The following is a 27,714-nucleotide window of genomic DNA, read 5'->3' on the forward strand; positions in this document are numbered from 1 at the left end:
TTTTAATGTTTCCATCACGACCTACTGGTTTTCATATCATCATCGTATCACCAGCGCGCTGATCGAGCCGTAACGTTGGATCGAGCCAACATGGATCGAGCTCTAGCGAATTTGGCAATCCGTCGAACAGCCATGGCTAGCCATGGCCGATAGCCAATCCGAGCATTTTGGCGCATGTTTCGGAGCGTAGCGCGTGATTTACCGTTTGCTGTCAACGTGATTGTTCGAAGCACGCTTTTCACCCGCAGTCCGCTATGACTGTTTACGGAGACCTGCACCGTACTTTCCTCCAGGTTATGATGTCACGGAAGCTATTGCCTCTGCCTGAATTTGAGGAGTTAGTCCGGCACTGCCACAGTAAATGCGACGGTAAGGAAAGCGTGCAGTCTATCGCGGACTTCGAAACCGTTGTACCACTTTTGCCATACGCGGTGTTTGCCGCAAGCATTCAGATCAGCTGGTAAAGCTGCTGTTGGACCAAACGTTGACGCAACTCACTAGGAAGACCTCCGCCTTTATGGCAAGTCATAACTCAATATCATGTATACAAATATGAAAATCAGCGTTAAAACGTATCGCAGTATGTAAACTGCGCCTGCTGATACATATAATGTAGTAAAAACCTATGTGTCGTACACTGCCCTTAAATATACTGCTAATTTGTTAGTAGGACTTCTGCGAAGCCCTCGTAAACATAACAATATTACGTACGCTTAAACTTATGTAGAATATGTCCCCTTTAGATGCTTTAACGGATTTCGTTTACAGAACTGCGATATCTGTTTTTGGTGCGCTGTTGCAAATGTGTAAACTTGGTGCTTGTATATTTTTTCCAACTCCGATTTTAGGTAATTTATGAAAAAAAAAGAAATGTTGACGTCGTAAATTAAGAGTCTGCTTCCTATTGTTGCTATAATGCAATTTTCTCTCTCCAATGCAACAAATTTAATTCGAATTGGTCCAGTCATTGTCTAGAGACAGCATCACTGCATTCTTCGTGTGTTCAAATAGGGAAATGGGGTTGGCCCCGAGCTAAAGCAAGGTTTGAGTACGGGCTAGTTGGTATTCCATGGTATCAATCGTCACTTACAGCGCATACATACATAGACGGAGGACGAAAAGGACGACGTAGACAAGCGCTGACTTCCAACTGATTTTTATTTTCAGAAACAAACGTATATACCCTGAAACACCTAGTGTTCCTGATATACAGGAACACTAGAAACACCAAGACAAAAGCGCCCTCTACAAGCAGCAACCCGACATGAGAATGCATTCAGAATTTATTACCTAAGATGAACGAGAGCGCATATGCGACTTCAGGAAAACCAGTTCTTTGTCTGTTAGTGCGATTGATGGCTTACTAACACAGACAAAGAACTGGTTTTCCTGAGGTCGCACATGCGTTCTCGTTCATCTTAGGTAATAAATTCTGAATGCATTCTCATGTCGGGTTGCTGCTTGTAGAGGGCGCTTTTGTCTTGGTGTTTCAGGGTATATACGTTTGTTTCTGGAAATAAAAATCAGTTGGAAGTCAGCACTTGTCTACGTCGTCCTTTTTGACCTCCGTCTATGTATGCGCTGTGAGTGATGATTGATACCCGAGCTAAAGCTTCCCTTGCAGAAGCAACATGCTCAGGGAGGTTTAGCGAAGGCCAACTTATGTACAGGTTTTTTCTGTTGAGCTCTAGGAAGGTTCCAGCCTCCAACCGTATCAGGTGGGGTGAGAAGGGAGGAGGCAGCGCACAAGAATGTTTATATGCCAAGCCTTGGGTGTGTGCTGTTCAAATTAATGCCATAAATCAGCTAGCCAAGGCTGGCTTATTCATTTGCCTTTGTTTCTTTATGAAGTGGTTCAGTCCCTGCCTACGGTCTCCTTCGTGAGAAAGCAGCATGTGTGTGTGTGTGTGACATAAAATGGGTGCACATTGTTACTAGTACCATTACATGGACTAGTTTGCTAGAACTGTGAAACATTAAAGCATTTGTGCAGAGTAGAATAAGTAGACAGAGGCCAACGTTCGTGGTCTTTATGTATGTGTATGTGCATACATATGTACGTACATACATATGGTGTACACAATAACACTGCAAACATGTTGCGCATTGTTACAGTCAGTGCAGTGTTTCACGGAACTTTCTTGTGGAGAAAAAAAATTAATCTTCCCGGTAACTCTGATTCTCCCTCACTTTTTTTTTTTTCAGTTCCATGCATTGAAGTGAGCAACCCGCAAGCACTCGCCAAGTTTGTGTCTGTTCTCAACAACAAATTATCTCCATTTCACATGCGCATCAAAGGTGGTGTGAGTGAAGAAGATGGCTCGCATTTCTACGCTCTTGTAAACATGAGGGATGATGCGCTGTCAAAGTGTGCCACAAAGTTCCCTGGCAACGAGTTGAAGTTCTTCAAGAAACTGGTGAGCTTGAAAGCGCGCACTTATGTTCTCGTGCCCCGCGTGAAGGTTGTGGGTTCGATTCCAGACTGCTGCAGCTGCGATGCAATTAAGGTGCGTCATAGCTCATGAAACTGAGGCTTGGCCAGGCCCCTGCTCCTATTGTTTGCACACGATGGTATGCCTGCGGTTGAAAGGATGTTACACATCTACCACACTGCATAAAAACATTTACATCCATTGGGGCGTATCTTGTCCCCAAACAACGCTCATCTGTCTTGCTTGCGTTTCCTTTTTTAAAGAATTGCGCTCGGCACTTTCCTGTCAAGAATGCCATATTACGCTGTGACTTGAAAGTGCCGGGCGTGCAGTGTAAAAGACTGGAAAGGCACCCAAGGTAGATGTGGATTATTGCCTGGGGACAAGACAAGCACAAAAGGGTGCAACATTTTCGTGGAGTGTACGATAACTCGGAGTCGCACTGGCTAACACTCCCAGCGTTAGATACAGAACCGAAATATGTGAAATATCCAACAAACTGTGTATAGGAAGAGTAAAGGGGGAGGGCGCCAATGCTGCAACTTAATGGTAGCTCGTTGCATGCGTTATGTGGAGGATGTGGAGCTCCCTATGGCAGCAAATTGTTGTTTCACTGACTTTCATTTTCTTTTGCCGTATCATTTCCACATTTCAATAAAATAGAACAGATAATGTCCCCTCTGCTTTCCCTAGCTTCATTGTCTGCTGGCTTATGTGGTCGTAATCAACAAAAAAAAAAAAAATTGAGATCCTTGGCTCTTCTTATTTCTTCATTTTTACTCAGTATTTCAGCAAGTTCATTTTGAAGGTGTAACACAGCTCAAATGAACAGACACAAGAGGAGGAAAGAAACAATCTCTCAACAGACTCTTGAACCAACCAGCCAATTTTATCAGAATTTGGCAGAATATTTTGTCGTGTCATTAGAACACCTAGTAAATTTCATTACTTTAGCACAAATGGAAAAAAAGGTTATGAATGACCCATTGACAAGATGAGTGTCTCACCTTAAGAAAACTATTAAAAGGATTATAAAGAAAATATTCTGAATGATTATCATCTGGTTGCCCTATAATACAGGGTAGCAGCAGTTGCTTGCAATTTTATGCCTCTTTCTGTCGAAATTGCATCACTTGGAAGCCATTTTTTTTTTTCACTGTGATCCAGAACTGTGTAGTACTTCCTTCTTGATAGAAGCAATTTAGACATTCCATAGTCTAGTTCCTAACAAATTTCCTGCCTAAAAAGGATCTTGCAAACAATTTTAGTCATTGGAGTTTCAAAACAATAGTTTTGTGCGAATCTGCCAAAAAGTCCGAACTGAGAAGTATCGCTTCAAAGATTTCAAAACATGCCATTTTATTCGTCGGACGACGGGGCTCAATCGAATGCCCCCGTTGCGTAGGTTAGGCCCTCTCCTTCAACTTGACACTTCTCCGTAGCAATTGCTTCTCTATTGCAGTGCTTTTTTGCATTACAAATCTTTTATGCGTTGAAGACTTCGTGGCTGGCATAGTCCACCACAGACTGACCACCTGCTGATCACAGTGAATCAGCAGAAAAATTTGGACCAATATGAAGAGGACCAGTGCTGACAATAACCACAACATGGCTGTGCACAAAAACTCTGCGGTTGGGAAAAATGAAATGTGACGAGTTGTGTTTCCACCCATCGAAGCTTCAGTTTTGGCTTTGCAGGCAATCCGAACTCTCTGTGGCCAAAAAATGTGCCTGTCTTCCATTTTGTATTTTTTCCAGCATTATTCAATACCCTCAACAGAAGGTCTTTCATCACTAGAAAGTATAAAGAGCAAACTTTCTAACGAGTGAATTGACTCCGTGTTGGCCTCCTCTCCAGCTCTATGGCCTCATCTTGAAAACGGCATTCATAAGCGCTTTCAACGCAGTGTAAAAAAAAAGCTCTCTTTTTTTTTTCGTTTCTATTGTGCACAATACAACCAAACTTGGTGAGGAGCTTTATATTTTTAGGAATGCAAAACGAAGAAAATTAGAAAATGCACTTTTCCGGCGGCAAACGTCATTTTAGCCCCGCTTCCTCCCTTTAGGAAAACATCAGGCATCATGCCGTGTAGTCATTTTTCCTTCCTTTTGTGCCTGTTCATTTGCGCTGTGTTATCCGTTCAAGATGAACTCTGGCCAACTCGTCCACGTGGCCATCTTGTTTTAGCAGATGTTGGTCTCTGGTGGCTGAAGTCAATACAATCGAAGGAAATTGAACTGAAAATATTGCCTTGTATGTTTTGTCAGATTAAACATGATGTGCCTTATTATCGTACTCATGTCAATGTGTGTGGTGTATTATGGGGTCGTAGGAAATACATTGTATTTACAGACTCTCTACAGAAAGAGTCAAGATGGCTGGCCAAACATTGTCTCACAAGGACATGCCCTTGATTGTTCTCTTCCTTCATTGCTCCATAAAAATACGCTAATGATATTAGAATGCTTATGCATGTAGAATTTTGTGGCCACATGTAGATGGATGGGTCTGTCTTGTCGGGGTGTGCATTGCAGGTGAGAACCGATTATTGTAGTACATTATTGAACTTGTGCGGTTACGTCTAGGTAATCCAGAATGTACAATGATGCCTCTATGAATGGGGAACAATGTGGTAGCATCTTTGTTCTATACGCTGACCGCATTGTTGCCACCGGCACTGCCAAGTTGTACCTTGACTTAGAGGCCACATGTTCACCCAGTGAAGAGTTCTCTTTTAAATTGGTTGTTCACCTGCCTGCCCTGCTTGTCAGGTTTTATCACTAACATGCGACAGTGAGTTCTAATTGAATGGTTACTTGGCAATGGACCCATAATGGGAACATGTCCTCCTTGAGAAAAGCTGGCGCGCAGCTCAAATGCACAAAAATAAATAAGAATATTTTGTGCTCTAGCATAGGAGCCGCCAACATTCTAGTTGACATTCAGAGGAAAAAATGAAGCTGGGCAGGCTATCTGATGTATAGGGCAGATAACCCGAGGTCTATTAGTTGCAGAATCAGTGCCAAGAAAAGGGAAGTGCAGTCGACGATGACCGACAACTAGGTGGTGTAATGAGATTAAGAAATTTGCAGGCGTGAAATGGGGTTAGCTGGCACAAGACCAGGTTAATTGGAAGAGGCCTTCATGCTGCATTTGACATAAGTAAGATGATGATGATTATGATGACGATGATGCTACTGAAGTGCTATCCCTTGCTCAGAGCATGGCACATACACATTGTTTTGAAAGGGAAAATGTGTAGCACCTCGAGCCAAAGCGTTAGTTTAAAGTAATCTAAGGCTGTATTTACCACGAGCCACCAAGAGGATTAGCTTGTGTACAGGGTTGGCTTTGGGAAAATTTGTCGGTACTGCTATATCTGTTGTTCTGATTCTACGGTACAACTTGCAGGTGTTGAAGATTGCAGCGTCCAATTGCGGGCGCATAACCTCAACAGCAGCACTGAACATGGTCTACGATGATAATGATATGGGCCTTCAGATAAGGACAGCGCAAAGTCTTGTTGATCAGATGGTCGAACTTGGCTGTCTGATTGTGGTAAGTGCCAAACTCGCAGAATCTGTGCCATATTCTGCAGTTAAGATGACTGGAAGTGAATTAGAACAGGTGGGCTACTTATGTCACGGACAAGACCTTTGAAAGTGCACCTAGCACCACTCACTCAATTCTGCTACAAATAGCGATAACAGTGTTCGATTGCATTGCATTACATACCATATTTATTTAATTATAAGGCAGGGGTGCAGTTGGGTGACCAGAGAAAAAGAATTTAAGTATGCACTCAAATATAAGGCAATATAGAGTAGCCGATGGATTGTTCAGACTCAGTGGGCATTGCCCGAAATACCAAATAATCGGAAGCCACCAGTGTAACCGGAGTAATTGGTGTGGGCTCTACATGAGTTTTGTTTTTTCACGGCAGCGTGAATTGCGCCTTATAGTGTGGCTTCATGGCAGCACGCTCTGTGCTACCATGCTGCAATTTGCACTTTCATATAACGTTTGGATTGCTAGAAATGCGGTGCTGCTGTTGCCATATTGAAACAGTAACTGAATCCATCAGTGTCGTGTATAAGGGCGACTTCGAGGCTAAGGATTCTGGATAAAAGAACCACGGCTTATATTCGAATAAATATGGTATGCTTGCAATCAGTCAATTCTCTACGTGTTTGTGATGCAGCATTGCTGGAAGTGCCTGTTTATTTGCACACTTTATTTGCATAAAGTGTGGCCTCAGGCGTGGGCTGTCTTCGTGTGGCAAAGAACTGTGGCCTTTTCCCAGAGGCTAAGTTTGGCACCCTGAAGGCCCATTTTTGGTTTTACAAGTTACGACACTGCATGCTTTTCTTCCAGCTTGCCATTTTCTTTCTTAGTAAATGCCGCATATTGCAGCTGTAGGGCATTAGCACACACCCTGCCCAAGAATTTGTGTTCTGTGTGATGCTGTAGATGGCCAGAAGCAGAATTTCTTACATTACGTGAGAGGGACATCTGGCAACACTGGTTATGCAAGTGCTTTTTTTTTAACACGTACAGCTTCACCAGGGAAAGGAAAATGGATGGCTTGGCCTGTCTCGAATGTGGCCTCCTTGCCTAAGATGTTGTATGGCTGCTTAAGTAAAGCCTTCTTACAAGAAGCCCTATGTAAAGAAGTCTCCATTCACCTATAACACATATTTAATTAATGTGTAATCACATATATCACAAAAAATAAGCAATGATAAAGAAATATGTATTATTGAAACTGATGCATTCTGACTGCATACATTGTCATCATTTCTCCAAATGTTTTGGTGTGTCAGTGCTGATCATGTTTCACATAATTGTACTACCTTGCGCAAGGTTCTTACATGATAAAACTGAAAAAATAGCATCTCACAGATTTTTTTTTTATCAGAGGCTCAACCATTGTTACAGATAAAAAGCTGTAAGTTTTCTAGCTCTTCAAGGAAGATGTCAGTATTACGAAAGCGCATCCCCATACATACAACAGCACTGCATCACCAGTTATAATGGGGATATATGTATATATATAATCGGGTTATAGCATATCCATCTGTACTACCCCTACAGATGTGCCAGTGACGCTGTTCTCGATGAAATTACAACAAAAAAAACACAAATGGTACTCAATATCCTTGCAACAAATATACATCTTTAAGTGCATAATTCTTTTATTAAAGCAAAGCTTTCTATGCCTCTTTTCTCGAGGTTTGGTGCGTCTGCTCGGTCAGGTTCCGTTGCGTAAAGCGGGGTAATCACGGAGATAGTCCAATCAAAACTGATTCGATCTTGGAGGCTATGTAGTTGTACGGGTCACGTGCTGTGTTTGGTGGGCGTCTTCACGTCTTGCTAGGCAGGCACATAATTGCTATGCTGTGAAATGTAGTGTTGAAGAGGAACAGTTACATGTGCATTACTGTGACGTCAAATGACACAAAACTTATGCGATGGGAGAGGAATGCAAAGAGTTCCCTGTGTGTACTTGGACACGAAATCAAATTTCATGCGTGCATATTTTGCCTACCATTTAATTAGAGTGCTTCACGAAAGCTTCAATGAACACTGATTCTGACAAGTATGTAGGATCTGCCATAATTTTATTTTTTTTAGGTAATGGTAGGAAACTCCGTAAGTGTCCGTCCAAGTGATGGCGCCGTCTGGTTTCTGTTTTGTGAACTACCCATTTGAAAGTGCCTATAGTGCTTAAAACTAAACTTGTAAAGCAAGCTTGTTGGTGTTGTAATAGCCTAGTTAAATTACTACAGATTTATTGGCACCTTTTGTTCACTTTCGCAGCACTTCACAACATGCTTGCACGAATTTAATGGCCTGGGGCATTCTGTTGTTTGTTAGGAGGAAGGCAACATATCCTTGGCCCCATTGACACTCCTTGAAATGGAGCCTTACCTTCGAGAGCAGCTTGGTGAAGAGCTTCCTAACTGCCACGTGTGCAAGCAGATGTGCATTAAGGTAAGTGCTCCTCTCCTGTCCGAATTTTCTTTAGAGGCTTGACATTTTGTGCAGTCCGTCACGACTCAACATTGCAGTGGCAAACACACAGCTGTCTTAACTCAAATGTTATACAGTAAAGCCTTGCTGTAATGAAGTTTAAGGTGGAGCTATGCATACTCCGTTATATCTATTACTTCTTTACAATCGTAATAGCAGCAGGAATACTGATTGAAATGCATGCCTAAGAAAATTTTATATTCACTTCATTATATCTGAAGCCTAGTTAGACGTAGATGGGCTAAGAAGAGACTTAGATGGGCTAGTTGGTTGCTGGCTTGATGGAACATGGTTATAACAGTGCGTTGAGGACAAGACACAGAAAGAATGCACACAGCGACTGTTTTGTGTGCATTCTTTCTGTGTCCTGTCCTGAGAATGCGGGGCGAGTTTGGACTGGTAGAACCTTCATGTGGTGGCACTGCAAACGTAATGGCATGAGAGACGACTGGGCCAGGCGCAGCCGTCAGCTACGACGATTGATTATGCTCCGTCGTTTATTCTTTTTTGTCTTGCCAAAATGCCCCGTGGAACCAAGTTCCAGCAAACATGTTGCATCTTGGGGTCCATGAACGGTTATTTAAACATAGCTAAAGCTGGGGAGCCCATCCAGTTTCATTGGTTTCTATCGTGGTCTCACCAGCTCGAACGGTGGGAAGCCTTGTCATGCATGCATAGTCTGTAGGGGACGGCACATACATTTCTGGTGTTTCTCTGTTTTTGTCAAGTTGTTGTAGCATGAATTTAGGAGCTGTTCATTTGCAAGAGCTTTGTGTTTCGAGGAAACCGCGCGTCTTCGCCTGCGCAGCTGTGGCGACTCCAGAGCTCAAGGCGAACACATGGATTTGCAGTCATACATATGCCTTCCTCTCAGTGGCTCAATCTTTTTCCTTAAGGGTATATTTTTTTTCCTGGTGCTCCCCAGCTCTTGCTGCGGCTGGTACAGACTCTTGTGTGCTCTGTATCGATAGTGAAGGCCAACTTAGTGGCGTATTTACACACGCTTGATGCTGATCTTTACATGTGCACCAGCACTGCCGTTTCTCATCCAAAACTGAAGATTGGACTAGTTGGAGAGGCATAAAGATTGCTAACTGCCTTGTGCAAGTGGCAACTTTACTCAAGAGAAAATGCACGAAAATGCATTTTTCAGGCTTCCGAAATCACAGGCAGCGCCGCGTGTATGCCTTATGCCTTTGCCCAGCGTTGCATCGCATTCCATTGCTCGTACTGCTGCAGTTGTTGGCGCTGTTCGCTAAGGCGCTGCGGGCGCCTTCAGAGGGCTACCTGGTGCCCATTAGGATAATTGTTTCTCAAGGAACTTGGCCTCTTCGTCGCCCTCATTGTCCCTTAAAGAGGCCTCATAGTCAACATCAACGTCCGCTGAATCAGAGTTCATAAACTGTTCTTGCGTTTCTGCATTGTTAAAAAAAAATTTTCGGAGTTTTCGTACCTACTGGCCATGTCGGAAAGCAACACCGATGGCCAATGAGCTTTGTCCTGTCATCTGTCATGTAAAAACAAAACCCCACATCAAATTTTAGTTTAACCAATTTCTGATAGATGGCGCAACCAGTCTGTGGCTGTTTCACGTATACAAATTATTTCAGGGTTGTGAGCTTTGACCGCAGGACATCAAAAGAGATGATTCTGTGCGCACCTGATGTTGAGACAAAGGTCAATTTCACATCATTCTTGGCACTGTCACAACATGTCTGTTTCTGTTGTTGCAGGGCGAGCTGTGTCCCAACCCCAACTGCCCCGTCAAGCTCCACAGTCACTGTGCAACGCAGATCTTTCGTAAAAGATCACACACATCCGGAAGCTGTCCAAGCTGCGACGAGCCGTGGGAGTTGTAGTCTGAAGACTGTCGGGACACAGAAGTTGCAAGAAGACACTGCTTGAAATTGATGTACATATTATTTAATAAAACTTGACAGGATCAGTAAGCTGTACATGATGAGCCAAAGATAGAAATGACTGTGACCACTTCATTTTCAAAGTGACAGCATGAAAAATTGGATGTGAACAGCAGGTTTTTTTTTTTTTTTCAGTGAAATAGTATATAACAAAAGCTTTCTTTTTTTATTCTGCCACATGGCACAAGTCTTTGCATTGCCTGTCTTGCAATGCCAACATCATTGAAAAAATCTGAAATAAAGTTTCACAATCATTTCCTGCACCCAGCATCTATTGACCTAGTGCTTTCAAGACGGTGTTGATTGGTTCACTGGAAAGTCACTGCATGGTCCTACCTATTCAAAACAACGTGGAGTGCAATGAAAATAAGTCTTGATAGCATAGCATGAAGACGCATGGTTAACCACAAAGTATACGTCTACATTGCCAAACTAAGTGCGTCAGTAGGCAAGATTTAAAATTTCCTGTGCTGTTAAGTACTCGTCAGAGACATGTGCTGCTCTATGGGTGAGGTGACAGCATCTTGGTGTAAGCTAGATGAGTTAGTGTAAGGGTAAACTAAAGCAGTGCAACTTAAATGAGGACAGCGAAGGAAATGTGTGCCTTAGAACAAGTGACGGCAAACTGTAGCTTTATAAAAAAGAATGCCTATTGTAGTTTGTTGCCAATAATGAAAGGTTTTTTTTGCAGATTTTGTTCAGAAATTCAAGGCCTTGGATCAGAATTTTGCTGCCAGTAGCACTTGTTTTCTCTCTTAAATGCAGCAAATTTACTTCAGTTGGAAATAATTTCACGAGATAATTTCTGTGTTTTGCATGTATATGAATGCGTAAACTGCCAAGTGGGGAAGCGTGTCTACAGATGTGCTGAGATATTGCATGGCGTGTGGGCTGCGAATTCCAGTGTGATATGACGAAGATAGTACGTCTGTTCAATTCGCTCGTACCAAACCAGTTTACGAGATGCTGCACCTTGCTATTCGTTTCAGCGGTGAACCAATGGCATCATCTGAACCAAACCGTTCCGTTTCAAAAGGTGCAGGGCTGGTTCACGATTCTGCTGCACCTTCTCTTCTGTCGGTGCTGACTTGGTGCAGGTGTACAGGTGCATAGTAGCAGCACAGCAGACGACTCAGTACACGGGTGCAAGTGCCATTTAAACCCCGCTTCTGCAAATCTGCTGTGTCTACACAAGCACGTACAACAGACCTAGTGCCAACTATACAGCAGATAATGATAAACATGGCAGTGCGGCAAACAACTTGCCCGACAGAAGATGCTCAAGGCATTGTTGTCATTAATAATAAACCTTCACAGATGCACGCAAGCCCAAGCAATTCACATATATCAAAAACGGCGAGGTGCATACAGAGTTCTCAAACCCTTCGGAAGTCCTAAAGTTCTGCCGCTCGTAATCTACCCAAGACTCTCAAATGGTTCACTATGTCGTGTGAATGCCACTCAAAATGTGCCGATTCCACTGCACTGGAGTGGTGGCGCCATCTGTCATGGCTACAGCAAACACTTTTCACCATAGCAATGACAGATGGCACCACTGTTCCATTACAGCATCTTTTGGATAAGGGGTTAACCATCGAGAAGAAACCCCATTTCTTTCACGGCTTGTGTGCTCTGAATACTTGTGCCACTGCCTTAGCTATGTGCAGGTAATCAAAACGCAGTTATGCCTCTCTAAGGTGCAATGGTATTACTGCATGGATGAATTGACCAGGAATCCCAGTTTAGGTGGGACGATTAGAAGGCTTTCAGCAATCTCAATATCAGGTTTTGGAGCTACATTCTGTTTGCTCCCAGCACTCCACAGTGTGCCTCACTTCCTTTGAGAAAAAAGATTAACACCAGCATAGCATAACAGAAGGATAGGTAGTTTTTAAGTTAACACAACACGCGACATACAACAAAACTCGACAACACATTTAACAGGGCAATTGGAAATATTGTAAACAATACTTCTCCATGGCTGGCACTCTGGAAATAACGTACGCTGCCTTCGTACAATGCGCAGGGATTATGGCACTGAAATTTGCCTTCCGACTTGGCAGGCTCCTTCTCACACGCACAAACAGCACATGCACACACGTTTACACTCGCACACTGTAGGAGAATTTGTCCTTTGCAGACGTAAAAAACTAGAATAGAGGAGTTTGTTTCATCTGATGTGCCTGAATAAGGACTGTAGTCTTCGACACATAGGTGGGGCTCTTTTTTTCTTTTGCCACATTTGCTAAAATAAGCACAAAATCACTCAAGACGCCGAGAGTGAGGCACGAAAGAAATTGTGCAAATCTATGCGAGACTCTGCTGAAGAAAAATAATTCGCACGTGAAAGCCACCTGCAAAGGTCTCTCGGAGAGCAGTGAGTGGCAAGGCAAGTTTTTCGTAGGCGTGCGTGAAATATGTACAGTTAATTACATGCTGCTGTGGTGCTCCATATTGCACGGGAAAGCATCGCACAGCATCACATAGCACAAGACACACCCAGGGCATTACACATTATGCAAGCAACTAGCACTGCATTATGCAATGCCGCTTATGCAAAACTACATCAACATTTATATTGTTTCAAGAAAATAAGAGTGTGAAAGCCACCTGCAAACAATGCCAGTGGCATTTGTAGCACGCCACTGGCATTGTCACTCTGTTTATGCAGACTCATGTGACCGTTTGGTGTTTGTAGGCAAGCGTTACCACTGGTTAAATCTCGCCTACATCATGATCCGTCGCGAATTTCATACAAGGACATTTCACAACAGCTTCGGCTCGCGTGGAAGATCATTAATAGGCGGGCGTAAGTGCTTTGGCGTGAAAATATATGCACGAAAAAAATAGCAGTTCTCCAGAGCTTTCAGAGCTCAACTTTCATGACGTAAAGCAGGCTGAAACATGCACTGCTATTCACATACAGTCAACTTGCATTACATCAACCCTTGTCTGGACATGAGAACCAGTCAGAATTGTGCAATGTTCAATCTAACCAGTTCCTTTGAATTTCACATGGACATATTGCACAGCTCGCCTTTGTGTAAAAGGGAAAACTGAATCAACCTTCTTCAATACTTGCTCGAAATACCACATCATTTCATGTATAGTACGACGCGGCCTCTGTAGATTTTGGCACATTAAATCTAATTCTCGCATTATATTTGGGTTCCAAAGTTTCATTAGCTTAAAGGCAAACTGCAATGAGAATTCACTTTGGTTGAAGTAGTTATAAAAGAGTGGCTTATGCTATCAAAACAGTCTTGGCAAAGCTGTACAGCTGCTAATTGTCAAACGTCTTTAATTAACAGCCTTGACAGATTACACGAACACCTGGTGATCAGCAGCCACAACGTAGAACCCAGGAGATGGCCTCAGAGATTTTCAGCATGTCGAGGTCATGTTGAGGCACCACGCCAGTTTTGAATGCTCCAGGCTCAGCATCATGTTTAGCAAGCAATAATGGCAGTTTTTCTTCTTTCTTTGCCAGCCGAGGTATAAAAAACTTGTCTTTTCACAAACATTTTGTAATGCACTTACTCGTATTTCAAACGTAAAATTTTGCATAGAGACTGCCATATGTCTACACTATATGAAACTAGGCCTTTTACGCAGTCCAAAATCACGTTGCAGTTGGCCTTCAAGGTTTTGTTGACAGCCTTCGCCACTGTTTAGTTGCTCTTGGAGTAAAGCTCTGATCATCAGCTGCTTGTCAGTGGTAATCGAAGTAGTAGACCTCTTCGGCCTATGAGAGACCTCTGTGTTTCATGCATACTTGAATAGAGAAGGCATGAGATAAAGCTTTCATTGGTTGATGCCACTTTTGTCAAAATAGTTCTCAGCTTTCGCATTCGTTGTAACAGAACAGTTCCAATCAGTGACCAATATCAGTTGAGACATTATTAGCGATTCAAAAAGCCTGTCTCCCGACTGAAGCATGGTGCGCAAGATCGTAATCTGAGACCACACTTCATTACTTAAGTGCATGTTAGCAAATATTGCGAGGATATAGCACACGGGCATTTGGCAAGTGACGCAATGTTCGTACCAGGCCTATTCCACATGTTTGTAGGGACACCGAATGCACATTCAGGATTTAGTAATGTGTAAGCAACTACATTTTTGTTCAGTTTGTGCCTACTTCCAACTTTTTTTCAGGGTGTTTTACCATTGTAATTACTCACATTTGGCATGTTAAAGACCTGGTACCCACAATTTGTGCTATTTGATGAATAATGGATCATCTTCACAAAGCGTACTTCTGTTGTGGTGATGTGTGGCTCTTCTGGCTTCCAACTAAACTGCTGGTTCTATTGCATCTAAATTTCATGTAGAGATGGCATCTTACAGTGCATTTTGCTTGCTACCACAATTGGGTGCACTACCTGCTTGCTTCATCCATGATTTAAGAAAAATTAAATTATGGGGTTTTACGTGCCAAAACCACTATCTGATTATGAGGCACGCCATTGTTGGAGATTCCGGAAATTCGGACCACCTTGGGTTCTTTAACGTGCACGTAAATATAAGCACACAGGTGTTTCTGCCTTTTGCTTCCATCGAAATACGGCCGCCATGGCCGGGATTCGGTCCCATAACCTTGTTCTTAGCAGACCAACACCATAGCCACTAAGCAACCACGGCTGGTTGCTTCATTCGTGATGAGAATGAATGAGAATTAAGTTTTGTGTGTGGCAATGCGAGACTGGAAAAGTACAGCCGAATCTCAATAAAGTGAACACGAATATAACGAATTATCACATATAACAAAGTAAACCTAAAGTTTTGTTAACCATGCTTTTATCAACAAGTATTCTATTGCTATAACAAATCCAGAATGCTAGATCTGAAACGATATCTATTAGAGTGAAGTGAATATTGGTTTCCATACAGCTCAAAGCATGCATTCTGGCTGTAAAAATGTCACCTCCTCAGCAAGACAAGCTTGAAATGGCACATTCTGGACGAGCATGTGCATTTTGGCGAATGGCTTGGCTTGGCTGAGCTGCGGCTGGCAAGTCAATCTGCCATCCCTTGTGATCACACAGCTTCATATTGATGACGGTGCAAAGCATGCTTCTAATTTAGTATTGATCATGTGCCACATATCACCATGACAAGCCTGGATGTGGGCCAATAAAATCGACAGCGAGACCCTTACGCTGGCCTATTGGAGGCAGCACGCTTGCGTTTCTTTTGCATGGAGCCAATCGCAGTATTTTTTTTCCTTGCAAATATAGGTGCGCACACTTTTAACAGATATTGGATATTGCGAAGGAGTTTTCGCTACATATACGACTCCGTTATGAATCAGTTCGGCAGTAACTGCCTCAGTAAAAGGTGCCATCCGTCTCTACTATCGTGAAGTCCACCTCGCATTACCACAGACAACTGCTTACCTTTAACTTATTCTGGACCAGAGAGACAGGTACGGCACCCATGCACGGTATTATCCAAAATGCACCTTCAAATGAATTTTTTAGTGTGTATGGGCCAACAATTTACAAACTAGGTGAGCCATTTGTGCCTGGCTCCTTTCATCTACACAACATACGGTATGCCAAGAAAACATGAATAATGTATGCGGAGAAATTCAGGTTCCAAATTTGCCAGACGACCACCAGAAATGCAAAACAAACATCCCGAGTGGCCATGGACAACACGTAAGGTACGGTGTTTTCGTACTACTTTGAGTGACCATTTTGTAGCGCACAATGCATAGCTAGAAACAATAGCCGCACAAGCATGGATTTCACAACGAAGGTGCCATAACTCTATTAAGCAGACTCTTTTTTCTTTTTTGATGTGCAGTTGGCTACAAAAGTATACAGGACAGAAGAATTCTGAAAGGAAGACTAAATTCTCACAGAGCTGGAGTATACAGCCTTGAACTCAAAGTTTTAGCTTCTAGCAGCTTTTTTTTTCTACCTGTGAGGTGATCCATTAAATTAAAGGTGCCGCGCCTCCACTGAGGAGCAAAGTCACGACTGTCATCAAAGCCATGACCTGTAAACATTTGCCGGTGACTGCACGACGGTTGTTCACGACTGACTAAGGTAATACAAGTGTGCACCTGAATAGAACTAAGGCCTGAAGGTAGTTGGTAAGGCCACATCTTTGAAGGGAATACAATACTTAGTGCGAAACATGGGACAAGCGACAGTCACTTGTAGCATCTTTTGCGCTGTTCACTTCAGAGATGTCATTAACAGTAGAGCTCATGAGAATCCTTGATAACTGGGACAAGACATGATGGGAAAGCAACATGACATGTTTGAGTACCAACTTTTCCAGCAAGTGCCGAACAACAGATCAGCAATGCATAGCATCAATAGCAGTTTAGTTTGCCCGTCAATTGTTCCTTCACTTCAACCTTTTCAATTGCTTTGCTTTGGTGTGCTGTTTAACCTCATGGGTCTTTCCGATGCCAGCTCCAGTGAGTTCTGAGAAAAAGAGTCACGTGTTTGCAGTAAAGTAACTGTTAAAGAAATCGAAAGTGCATGACATACAGCACTGTTCAATAAAGTGAGGGGAGTGCAGGCGTTCACCCATAAACTGTGAGCAACTTAATGTCCCTCCAGTTTTCAAGTGCAAGTTACAAGACGAGCCCCGTGTCCTGCGGTGAGCAGCTCGTTAATAAAAACAGTCTTTTCACACCATAAGCGTGTTTTTGGAACAGAGCTTCGCTTCAATTTGACTGGTTGAACAGATACGTATGTGCACAATTGTAGTTAAACTCTTCTTACATGAAGTTTATATACTGCACTCAGTTTCTAGCTGCAAGGCACTGTTCAATGTGCTGAGTAAAACACTGAATCATGTGTAGTCACACATCGGCAAAAAAATTGTATAGCTGAAATCACGTGCGCACCAGTGTTAGTAACATTTTTGGGGAAGGGGGGGGGGAACAAATCACCAAGTGGTGGTTATGATGATGATGATGACTTCCTCCGAATATTGTCCTTTTTTATGTTTTGAACGTCCCTACACATATTCCTAATTACTTTTTAAACTGTAGCTTTAAATCACCTCCGGTGGCGGCAACCCAATGGTCAGAAACTGAGAAATGTAAACAACCACGATTTTCCAAAACGGCATCAAATCTAAAGACTGTGCTTTGCTTAGAAAACAAGTTTCAATGCACTCAGATAGCTTACTAATAAGCCCTGCAATATATCTAGAAGTAGGGACAAATGGAAGTGCATAGGGAAAAGACAAATGGAAGCGCCTTGCTCCTAGGGATAAAATAGGATAAAATAGGGGCAAACTGGCAACATTAGCCACAGTCTCAGAGAAATTTAGCAGGGCAATTTACTGGTTATTGGCATCACTAAAAAACTTGCTAAAACTCCATAAAGACAATCATTAGGGTGACTAAAAGCTCGCTAAATTTAGTGGCCTTCTTGCCAAGTTACCAACACCGTTGTAATGAGAGCTTGAATTTCGTACCAGGCAATAAGCCAACATGCTTGCCTGGGTCGGCCTAGCGAAACAGTTTAAAACTCCCTACAACCATGTATGCTGAAGTGTTTTGAATGCATAGCTGATCTTTCTATAGCCATCCTGTGATATCCCACATTGTTTTCCCACAGCAGAAGCAGCAGCTGTATGGTTGTTTTTGCTGTGACATTATGAATTGCATGCAATATCAGTTAACAAATAAACAGCGATGTACGATGTTGAACTTATACAATATACAACCACCGAGCTTGGAGCACGGTGGCCTTGGAGCAACTTGGAGCAACTGCAATATACTGTTTGCTCAGCATTGTCCGAGCTCAAATGAATGTCAGTTTGTCATGTACAACACGAGAACATCTTTGTAGATATGCCCTGCCGTCTGCTATTTTTGGCCAGCCGGACGGATGCTGCGTGTGACATTTATATCACATGACCAATTGGCCCGCAGTCCGGCCTGCCGTGTAGGTCCACCTTTACAGTTTCAGCTTGCTAGAGAGAACCTTAAACATCGCAAAAAGCAAACCACGCTTCAAAACTCCTTCACGTGCTACTACATGACCACCATACCAACTTCTCAAGTCTTCAATGACAGCTTTGATTTCAAAGTGCATTGATGCTTTCGCATGGGAAGGTTTACAAGCGTGACACCGGTACAAGCATCACAACGTGACTGTATTGAGGCACCCCGCTGCCCCCGAGCTGCAAAGGTCTTTGCAAGACGAGCGAGATGGCAAAATAGATGGGCCTGTGGCACAGTTCTTTAGGGTTTTCATTCCAGCCTGGGCACGAGACCTCGTCAGGAGGCGCGCGTCGAGTCTGGAAGGCGACGCGCTGCGATGTGCTGCCTCAGATAGTCGACGATCTGGGTGTTGGAAGCCTCGTGAGCGAGGTCGAGTGGGGTCATTCCATCCTGCAAGCAAACAACAGTAAAACATCAGTTACACAAAGGGAATTTCGCTGATGTAATCGGGAGCATGCTTTTGTTGCTCTGCAAGGGTGAATTTATTTCCCACTGCTCGATTCAGAGTGTGGACACGTCTTCTAGTGTATCTTTTGGAAAAGGTTGCATCACATGTATTTCTCCTTTCTTGTGTTGCTCTGCTGCTGAGGTACGAATTCCACCTACAAGAGTGCGTTGCATCATGTGAACAAAGAGTAATGACGTCCACTGTGATCGAGTGCAAAGCATTGCTTCACACTCTGCCAGACTACAATTTAAAAAATTCTGATGTGAGAAACAGAGTGCACTCCTGATAATTAGGATAGCTCGTCTGGTAAAATTAGTGGAACTGACCATAAATGAATGGCGAAATATTGCCATCGTTGCCCTGGTGACGGGAGGTAGGGGTGTGACAAGATTAGGCTTAAAGACGTTGAAGTTGAGGCTGGCACTCAAGGCAATGGCTCAAAGTCCAAGAGAGGAAGAATTCAAACAACGAAGAAAATGCTAAGTGATGACAGGCTGAATGTCAAGCACTTTCTGTTGTCACTCAAGTACACGCTTATTACCAGTAACATTCGGTTAAAAGGATACTAAAGAAAAACAACAGCTCAGTATAAATTATTCTTTCAAAACTCAATTTTCACCAATCTTGCGGTAATAGGTTGATTACTAGAAGATAAAGGCCAAAGCACCATCTTCGAATCCTGCACCAAAATTCTGGCTCTGGTACATCAGTGATGTCGCAAATTTCAAAATGTGTTCTTGCATTTGGGACACTGTGCCTCATTAAATAATCCTAACACTTGTAAAGTTCAATCTTCGGCTCTTTTAATATACAATGCAATCCTTTCTTACTTACAAGAAATTTACTGTTTCTTGAGCAGATGTCATCAAAATTCGTAACATCACTGGTGCAGAAATTTCAAGGCAGCGTTGCCACTCATTATCCCTTCTTGCGTATTTTCTTGCTTACTAAGCTGCTTCTCAGGGTAAGAGCGAATTTTTTCGTTGCTGTAAAAGCGTAATTTACTAACACAGGTGAAATCGTTTTTCTCTTAGGTGGTTGTCGTGTCATACCACCTTTTCAATACAAACCCAGTTTATGACGTGCTCTGTATTGACACATTAAAGGTCATGTGAGTGCTCTTTGCCGACTGTAGCAATTTCAACCGGTTGCATTGTGTGGCCATTTCACATGTACATAAATGCGCTGGCTCATCGCCGGGCATTCATGGAAAAGGTTTAATTGAACTTGCCTGGTTCCTCAGCTGCGGGTCAGCTCCTGCAGCTAGAAGCAGTTTGATCACACTTAGGTGGTCAAAAAGTGCTGCAGCGTGAAGGGCGCTTTCACCATTCTAGAAAAAAAGAAAAAAAAGAAAAGAAATTTTACCAGAATGCTGCCGCTTCAGCACAGTACAACTGGGCACATCAGAGATGTGTTGTAGCCCATGTTTAAAGCACGAACAAGACGTTGCGCAGAAATACGAAATGGCACAAACAAGCGCTGACAGTGAAGTGAAAGCTTCAACCAGCACTTTAAACAGGTAAAGGCGGCATGCGTAGAGCAAGGAGAATGCAACAAAAAAGATCGACGCACATTTAGCGAGGCAGATAGATAAGTAAACTCTTCACTTGTCACTGAAATTGGTGGCTCACAAATGCACCCACGTGGGAACTATTTTTTTCATAGAGCAGGGGTTCCCAAAGTGAGTTCAGCAGAACCCAGGCATTCTGCTGACAGTATTTTAGGGTACCCTAGAATGCCGTTCGCAGAACTCCTGGGTTACGCAAGCAGCCAAAACGAATCTGACTTTATCACCCCTTGGGTGGAATTTTACATCAGAGATCGAATTTAACGATTGAAACCACCACTTCTGCACTTTGGTAGTCATGGCGAGAAAGACTCATTCCTCGCAACAATCATCGAGAAGTCATGGACAAGCATATCAGTGTAAAAACGAAATGGGGGTGGGGGTTCGCAGCACTCCGGGAAGGCAGGTGGGGCTGCCGAAGACCAGAAGATCTGCAAATGCCATCTTAACGTATGTGCTGTTTACGATGCTTCAGCACAATCTCAGCACTATTCGCAAGCACTGGTAAGCATCCACTGTGACAACAATGTCTTGACACAGGTTAACATGGTGTGCCTTTTAGTGACCCATCCTTCTTGTGGCCTAATTCTTGTGCAGTGTTTAAGAGTCTAGAATGTCCAAACTACATTTTGCTGCACACTGCTGGAACTTTGCAAACTGCACAGACTTCGTGGCACGTAAGACACTTGGTGACATTCACAGTATGTCCCTTATTATTCCAAACATCGCTGCATCTCTCAATTGTTGCACACATTTTACTAAACATATTGTCAACAGAAACACATACATGTGTGCATGCACACATGCAAGCACGCGCACACACTTGATGCTATACATAACTGACACTTTGCCAAGTTTGTGAAATGCACAGTGCAAGTACATATCTGCAGGACTAGGTTAGTGATCTATGGCTGTATCACCATTCATCAACCGAAGCAGAGACAGCCCATCAAGAGTGAAAGACAGTGCAGAGAATGTTAAATCATTGTGCTTAAATGTCTCAAAGCAACAGTGCGGCTATGAGAGACATCATAGTGGGAGCTCCGGATTAATTTTGGTGCCCCTAAACCCAACTATGCAAGTGTCAGAATGCATTAGTGGCAGCCAGGAATTTGACATGTGACTTCGTGCTCAGCAGCAGAACACCACAGCAGACCTGCCAACTTAACAGTTGATGAATACTAGAGTCGAAGCCAAAAGAACATTAAAATTAGAGAGTTTTAGAATAGGGTTTTACGTTTGCAGATAGCGTCTTGCGCTGACAGTGCCACTACGGCGTCAAAGAAAAGCTATTACAAACAATTATATAAAATATACCATTTTATGATAGGCATAGTAATTTTGACTTGCGTGTATTCGCATTTAATTACAATTTAGAGATTAGTCTGTAAGCAGCAAACAATTAGTTGAGCAAACCAACTTTACATGCCTTCACCAGCCAAGCGTAGCTGTGTTAGGCCTACAAGCCATAATATCCACAATCGAATTCGGAATCGGCGGCATCTAATGAATCAATCTTCATAACACACGCTAGTTGAGAGAAAGCGATAACCGCAGTCACTTCTCCTAGCTTGCGAACTTCATGTGTTACCACAAATCAAACCCAGTTTAGTGCTAGGTTAGAGCCGTCGCTTCGATGGGTGCCGCCATATTTGCCGACGCAAAGCTTTTGGGGCCGCTATTTGGGCTCCCGCTAAATCGGTGAAATAGCGTTCCCAACGCAAAACCCAAACGCAGTTTGCGTCTCGCGCATGCGCAGTGGCTTCGACACTATATCTTTAGGGCCCCAAAACATTTGGAGCCCCTATTCTTAAACTCTCTATTATGCGAGAAATAGCAAAAACTGTTTTATTATAGTCAAAGTGCTGACTGCTTATTACAAAAAGTGAAGAATTGGTTCTGAATTGATGAGGTGAACACGCGCTCCCCTTTTTAGTCACAGTAAAAATGTTCTGCACAATAGACAAACAGAAATGTTCATGAGGTTTTGCTTATAAAATATTTATGTAATGGCAACCGAAAACTCGATTGCCCTTGTACATTGGTTCAATGAGTGGGTGGTGCTTCTGTGGGCGGGTCTGAATAAACCAATGGGTCCGAAAAATTTGGCCGAGAAAATTGGTCAGGAGCAGTGTTAATGAAAGACAGGCACTCAAGCATGGAGACAAAAAGGAACGAGATGGACAACAGAAATTCTGACTATCCTTTAACCTTCGTTCTATTTTGTTTCTACTTGTATCCGTGCTTGTGCATTTGCCTTTCAGTAACATGGATCCCTACCAACTTACTAAAGATTTGGTCATTCTAAGCTTCAGCAACTGTGCTTTGTATTCTTTTAAATTCAAATTTGCCCTAAACTGGATGGGAATAAAAGATACTAAAATTATTGGTGTCAATGCTGCAGATATACAGGAGCTCCCAAAATCAGACACTTTAGGATAAAATCATAAATGTTGGCAGGTACGCCAACACCACCGAGTCACTGTGAAACGGTGAAAGTAAAGGTACTACTCAAATAAACAAATGGACATGCGTTACAGAGCTCCATTCCACGATGGTACCTTTTATAATTTATAATGACAATTCCAGGGCCACAAAATAAGAAAGAAAGAAACGTAAGAGAAGATGCAAACTGCTGGCACAGAAGTTGGCGAGGTTTTGCCTGTGACATACCTTCAGAAGGCCTAGCGAAGCACCACGCTTGACAAGAAGCTCGACAAGGCCAGCGTAACCTTTGTGCGCCGCCTTGAAAAGTGGTGTTGCACCATCCTGCGAGAAAGAGGCTAGGGCTCAAAACACTGCTGTGTGAAGTTAAAAAAGAAGAAAAAAAAAGAGAGAGAGAGAGATAAAAAATATTATCCAGGTCCAATGCACCTGTTGGAACTTATTTGAAGCAAACCTTTCTTGAAGTGGTTAACTGAATGCTATAAAACTAAACGTGCGGCATGCAAATGTACTCACTTTCATCCCAAGTAACATAAGAGCTCATGCAATGCTTATGTTTATGCACTCCGCAGGTCATAACCTTAATGTAATGCAACATTCGTGTCAGTACACTGTTTAGAAGCTATGCCAAAATGCGTACAGCAGTTCATGTGGATGCGCACTTTGAGATGTCGACGTGGTGATGTCGCAAGGATGAAGGAGATGCTTGTCGCGAGAAGAATGAAGGAGAGAGATGTATGCAGTGGTGCACTCAACTACCATTTGCCTATTTCATTCCTGCATGTGCGGCCAACTACTGCTACTTGGCATTGGCACAAGAGGACTGTGCAGGGTGTAATGATTGCAGCATCAGGCTGTTGTGCTAGGAGATCCAAGGTTCGATCACACCACTGTACCCGTAATAATTTTATTGTTCTGCTTGCGAGCTATTCTGTAAGACAGCAGCAGTAGCTACAGTCAGTTAATTTCAAGAGGGTTTGGTAAGAAAGCTCTGCTCTGATATGAAGCTGTCTAAATTCACTCTTAGAAGGTCATTTGCAGAGCTTGTGTGCGTCACAGATAACTCGCAGTAAACATTGAACTTGGGCTGTGCTGCAAATTCTGCTCCACGTGCTCTTGACATCTCTACAGTTAAAGTAACACTACAGAGTAATGCTAACTTACAGTAGTGAACAAAAGATATGATGCTTTGCATTTTGGCCCTGTGTGCTAAACTGTTCAGAATGTTGGAGCTGCGTTGTGTCAGACAGCTAGCCTAAGGCAATAGCGTTTTTCACATTGTGGGGTTTCAAGTGCTCGCAATAGCTGTGCAACGCCGTTGTGTCTCCGAGAGCTCCGTGTCTCTCGCCTCCCTGTCTGGACGGAATGGCAGCAAGTCATAAAACACGGTCACTTGGCTGTCATATCGCCCACGGGGGGGGGGGGTTAGCGGGCTGCCCCATGGCCCAGATTTTCGGCGGGATTCAGGCCCTTGCGTAAGGCGGGGCCTGGGGAGACCACATCTATGTGTCGGAAGGTGTATGTGTGTTCCTCTCGGCCGACTGCTACTTCGGCTCGTCAGGGTCCCGGCCTTGGCAGGCATGCACACTCTTACATCCTCTCTATGTCCTGAGACAGTGCCATCTGATCGTGCCCTCATCTGTTTCTTTGCTTTTTCTCTTTCGATTTTCTCTGCTGCCGCGTGTGCTATGGCAGGCACTGGTCGAAGGATAGGTGGCCTCTCTAGACTGGGTGCTTTGTTTTTCTATGTCATGGTGTGCCATGAGTGGCCACTGGCGAGCATTTGGCCATGCTTTTGTATAGCAATTAGATTCCGATTCGGTTGTACTGTTAAGCTTGTGTAGTATCGAAACCCAGCATAACAAATGTCTTGTCCCTTCAGGAGAGCTTCGCCTACGGTCTCCCTTGCTGTGTGCACAAGCTCGCCTTCCCCTCACTAGGACCGACTGGTCTCGCCCATGTAGCGGCAATTCAGCATGCAGATCAGGCCGGAGCAAGCATGGAGGCTCGTGATGCTTGAACGCATATAAGTCATTCGGCGGCGCGTGATCTTGCAGTGTGAGCGCCAACAGCAGTGTGCGAGCGACCACAACATTAAGGTTTCTGCCTTACAAGTAGAAAATATTTCATGGATTCCTAGAACAGTCCCCATCGGATAGCACTTTGCGACTAAGCATTTATCAACAGAACCCTACATGAAATTCTAAAAGAATTATGGAATAAATAGTTATGGAACCGAGAAGAACTTTGTTCATTCCTATCCAAGACAAGGTTCTTGTAGGCGTGTGGAAACATTAAAAATTGTTGAATACGAATCGAATAGTCCTCGCTATTCTACTCACAGTTTCAATTTGAGAATTTACTATTTAAGATTGTTGAATAATAGTAGTTTCTGTTTGAATATAAAGGATAACAACACCTACAGGGCTTTACAGGGAGAAAAGCAGATGAAAGTGGTTGAGTGAATCTCCTGCAGGAGTGCTGAAGCTGCTGCAGACAGACGGCAGTGCTGAGCCAAATGTATGATGCAGATGAATTCTGCTCGACCATCCCCAGTCATTAACGAAGGATGACTCGCCTTTAGGCAGCTTATTTTAATTGCTTTCTTCAATTTAGGCAAAGCAATTTATTATTATTTTGACAATCTCACTATGTGTGGAGAATGTGGGGTGTATCAACGAAAAACGGCATTCTACAACTGCATATGTATCTGGAGACATACTGATGCTCGTTGCAGCATGTATGGTCCTGCTCTAGTTCCTCCTTTACCATCTCCTCAGTTGGCTGGACTTTCAATTCTGAATGGCATTACATGTATTAATTGGTGCAAACTAGCCATCTTTCATTTCTTTGTACCAGATTCCACACAACCTTTATCCTTTCTTATTATTTCACTTTGCTTAGGAATTAGAAAATATCTGGTACTCGATTAAATATTTAGCTATTTGAATACCCCTACATTACTGGCTTAAGATAAACTTGCCTCGCTGGTATTTGAAGAACTGAGCATGTATAGAACAGTTTCATAGACGTCGCAGAATGCAGCAGATGGCACTAAGGACTTACATATACATATTGAATTTGGGACAGTTCAAAGTGGAAGCAGCGTGATATGAGACGCCAAACAGCTAAAAACAAGAGATGTCTTGGCACTGTTTCTTTGTCAGAACTCAGTGAAAAAAAAACTTAGTTTTTTGGAACATCCAAATCATGTCTCAATGTCTGCGCACCGTTTCAGAGAGAAATAGGACATCCTTCGAATGTCCATCTTTGGATATCCAACCACTAACGTCCCAAGGATATTGCACATGGACTTATTGCAGCTAATACATGAATAGATTGCCCTCCAAAAAGCTTTGTCTGAGTTCATTCTAAGAGAATTATGTTTTCTCGTCAATTCGAATCACTGTCTGAAGTTATCATGTCTGTGGCCCCTGTGTACGTTGTACATGTTTGTAAAATGTATGCAGCGTGACACGGAAAGTGTGGCCAAACGATCGTGTGAGGGAGGTCCACAGGATGTATTAGACACATCCCTAGGATATCGATATCCTGGCAGCAGATGTCCATATGATGTACATCATTGCAGTAGCTGGGAAGTGCTGGCCATTAGGAGGTTAAAGGGCCAATAAAGAGGAACACTAAATCAGTTTATACTGATAAAGTGTTGTGCTTAAATTCTACTTTTGCAAATTAAACAGTAATAGGCTGATTATTAGAAGAAAAAGTTAGGTTCAAAACTCAATTTTTAAAATTTCACATGAACCCCAGCATTAATTGGTACATCAATATGCAGACCCCAATTTACTATTATAAAAAAAAACATGTACTATTCCTTCGTGTTTGGGCCATCGGGGGCCTATTGTAGTCCATCTTTGCCAATCACAATTCAACTGGGCCAAGCAGACGCTGTCAAAGTGTCTCTCTTTTTTTTTTCTTTTTTACATTTACACTACCAAGAAATTAAACGAGCTGGCGAGTGCCAGAAAAAAGTGATGCAACCGTCCCGTCCAACACTACTATTGGATCTGTGCACCAGTGCAGGATCAGAATGACGGCGTGACTCACATGGCGCGTGGAGTCGACTTCGGCGCCATGTGCGAGCAGTTCGGCAACCACTGCAGTGTGACCCATCTGGGATGCAATCCACAATGCAGTGGCACCATCCTGAAGAAAAGAAAGCGCCAATGTTAACGAAAATCCTTCTGAGAGTGTATCAGTCGTCTAAGCCCGTGGGTAAACTGACTGCTCAATTCATAAAAGTTACACTGTTGTCACGACCAGACATTTGATAGGTACAGTACTGCACGTTTTTGTAGGTAGGGGTGGGTCATGCAGTTTTCATGCTCACTCTGGCAGCGTGAATCGCTAAATCCCTTGAACCTTGAGGGTAACCATGCCTTGAGGGTAACCTTGAGGGTAATGCCTTGAGGGTAACCATGCTTGAAAGCATGGTTACCCAAGCACGATTGGAAGCAAGTGACCTTCCTCGTCATTCACACATCTTGGCGGTCGTCTCTTCATCACGACTGCACCGGAGTAGGGGGCACGCTGCTGTGCTTTTAAATTTCACGTGTGCCCCCCTTTTCGTGCGACCGGGCTTGATGTGTGCATTGTGATAGTACAGCGCTTTTGAATATGTTTGTTATATCAGGATGCAGTTTAAATAGGCAGGGCTGGAAAATCATAAATGCTGCGAAGTGTGGTTGTTATAACTGATAAATCGTTATACCTGGAATCATTATAAGTGGGCTCGACTGCAATTACATTCTTAGTAGATGATTACTGCATAACGCTATCTAGTTCCTGGCAACATCAATCATGTGTTGCAAAGATCTGTCTCTCTTCTGTGCTGTTTCTGGGAATATGATTAAATTTTGCTGATCCA

The 27,714-nt window shown here is 43.1% G+C and overlaps 2 protein-coding genes across 3 annotated transcripts in view; one reads left to right on the forward strand and one right to left on the reverse strand.

Annotated features, from left to right (window-relative positions):
* Positions 1 to 141: 141 nt before the first annotated feature.
* Positions 142 to 10,421, forward strand: Nse1 (Non-SMC element 1). The gene is made up of 5 exons (XM_050176108.3): positions 142 to 369; positions 2,206 to 2,417; positions 5,845 to 5,991; positions 8,311 to 8,427; positions 10,200 to 10,421. The coding sequence occupies exons 1-5, from the start codon at positions 255 to 257 to the stop codon at positions 10,323 to 10,325; spliced, it is 717 nt and encodes a 238-aa protein (XP_050032065.1). The 5' UTR covers positions 142 to 254; the 3' UTR covers positions 10,326 to 10,421.
* The window catches only part of LOC126528218 (uncharacterized), a 27,156-nt gene continuing 9,815 nt past the window's right edge, over positions 10,374 to 27,714 (reverse strand). For both annotated transcript variants that reach the window (XM_050176106.2, XM_050176107.3), the window contains 4 exons: positions 26,895 to 26,993; positions 23,055 to 23,150; positions 20,046 to 20,144; positions 10,374 to 18,756 (listed from right to left, as the gene is read on the reverse strand). In XM_050176106.2, the coding sequence (XP_050032063.2) occupies positions 18,643 to 18,756; positions 20,046 to 20,144; positions 23,055 to 23,150; positions 26,895 to 26,993 (408 nt within the window). In that variant the 3' untranslated portion in view covers positions 10,374 to 18,642. The remainder of the gene's footprint in view (positions 18,757 to 20,045; positions 20,145 to 23,054; positions 23,151 to 26,894; positions 26,994 to 27,714) is intronic.

Source organism: Dermacentor andersoni, chromosome 9, assembly GCF_023375885.2.
Source record: "Dermacentor andersoni chromosome 9, qqDerAnde1_hic_scaffold, whole genome shotgun sequence".
Classification (NCBI taxonomy): Eukaryota; Metazoa; Arthropoda; class Arachnida; order Ixodida; family Ixodidae; genus Dermacentor; species Dermacentor andersoni.

What these genes read in the sequence shown, in the direction of transcription:
- Nse1 (XM_050176108.3), top strand. Translation starts at nt 255, where the DNA reads ATGACTGTTTACGGAGACCTGCACCGTACTTTCCTCCAGGTTATGATG. An exon ending in CTGCCACAGTAAATGCGACG is followed by an intron (nt 370 to 2,205) that starts GTAAGGAAAGCG and finishes TTTTTTTTTCAG; the next exon opens with TTCCATGCATTGAAGTGAGC. An exon ending in GCAAGCAGATGTGCATTAAG is followed by an intron (nt 8,428 to 10,199) that starts GTAAGTGCTCCT and finishes CTGTTGTTGCAG; the next exon opens with GGCGAGCTGTGTCCCAACCC.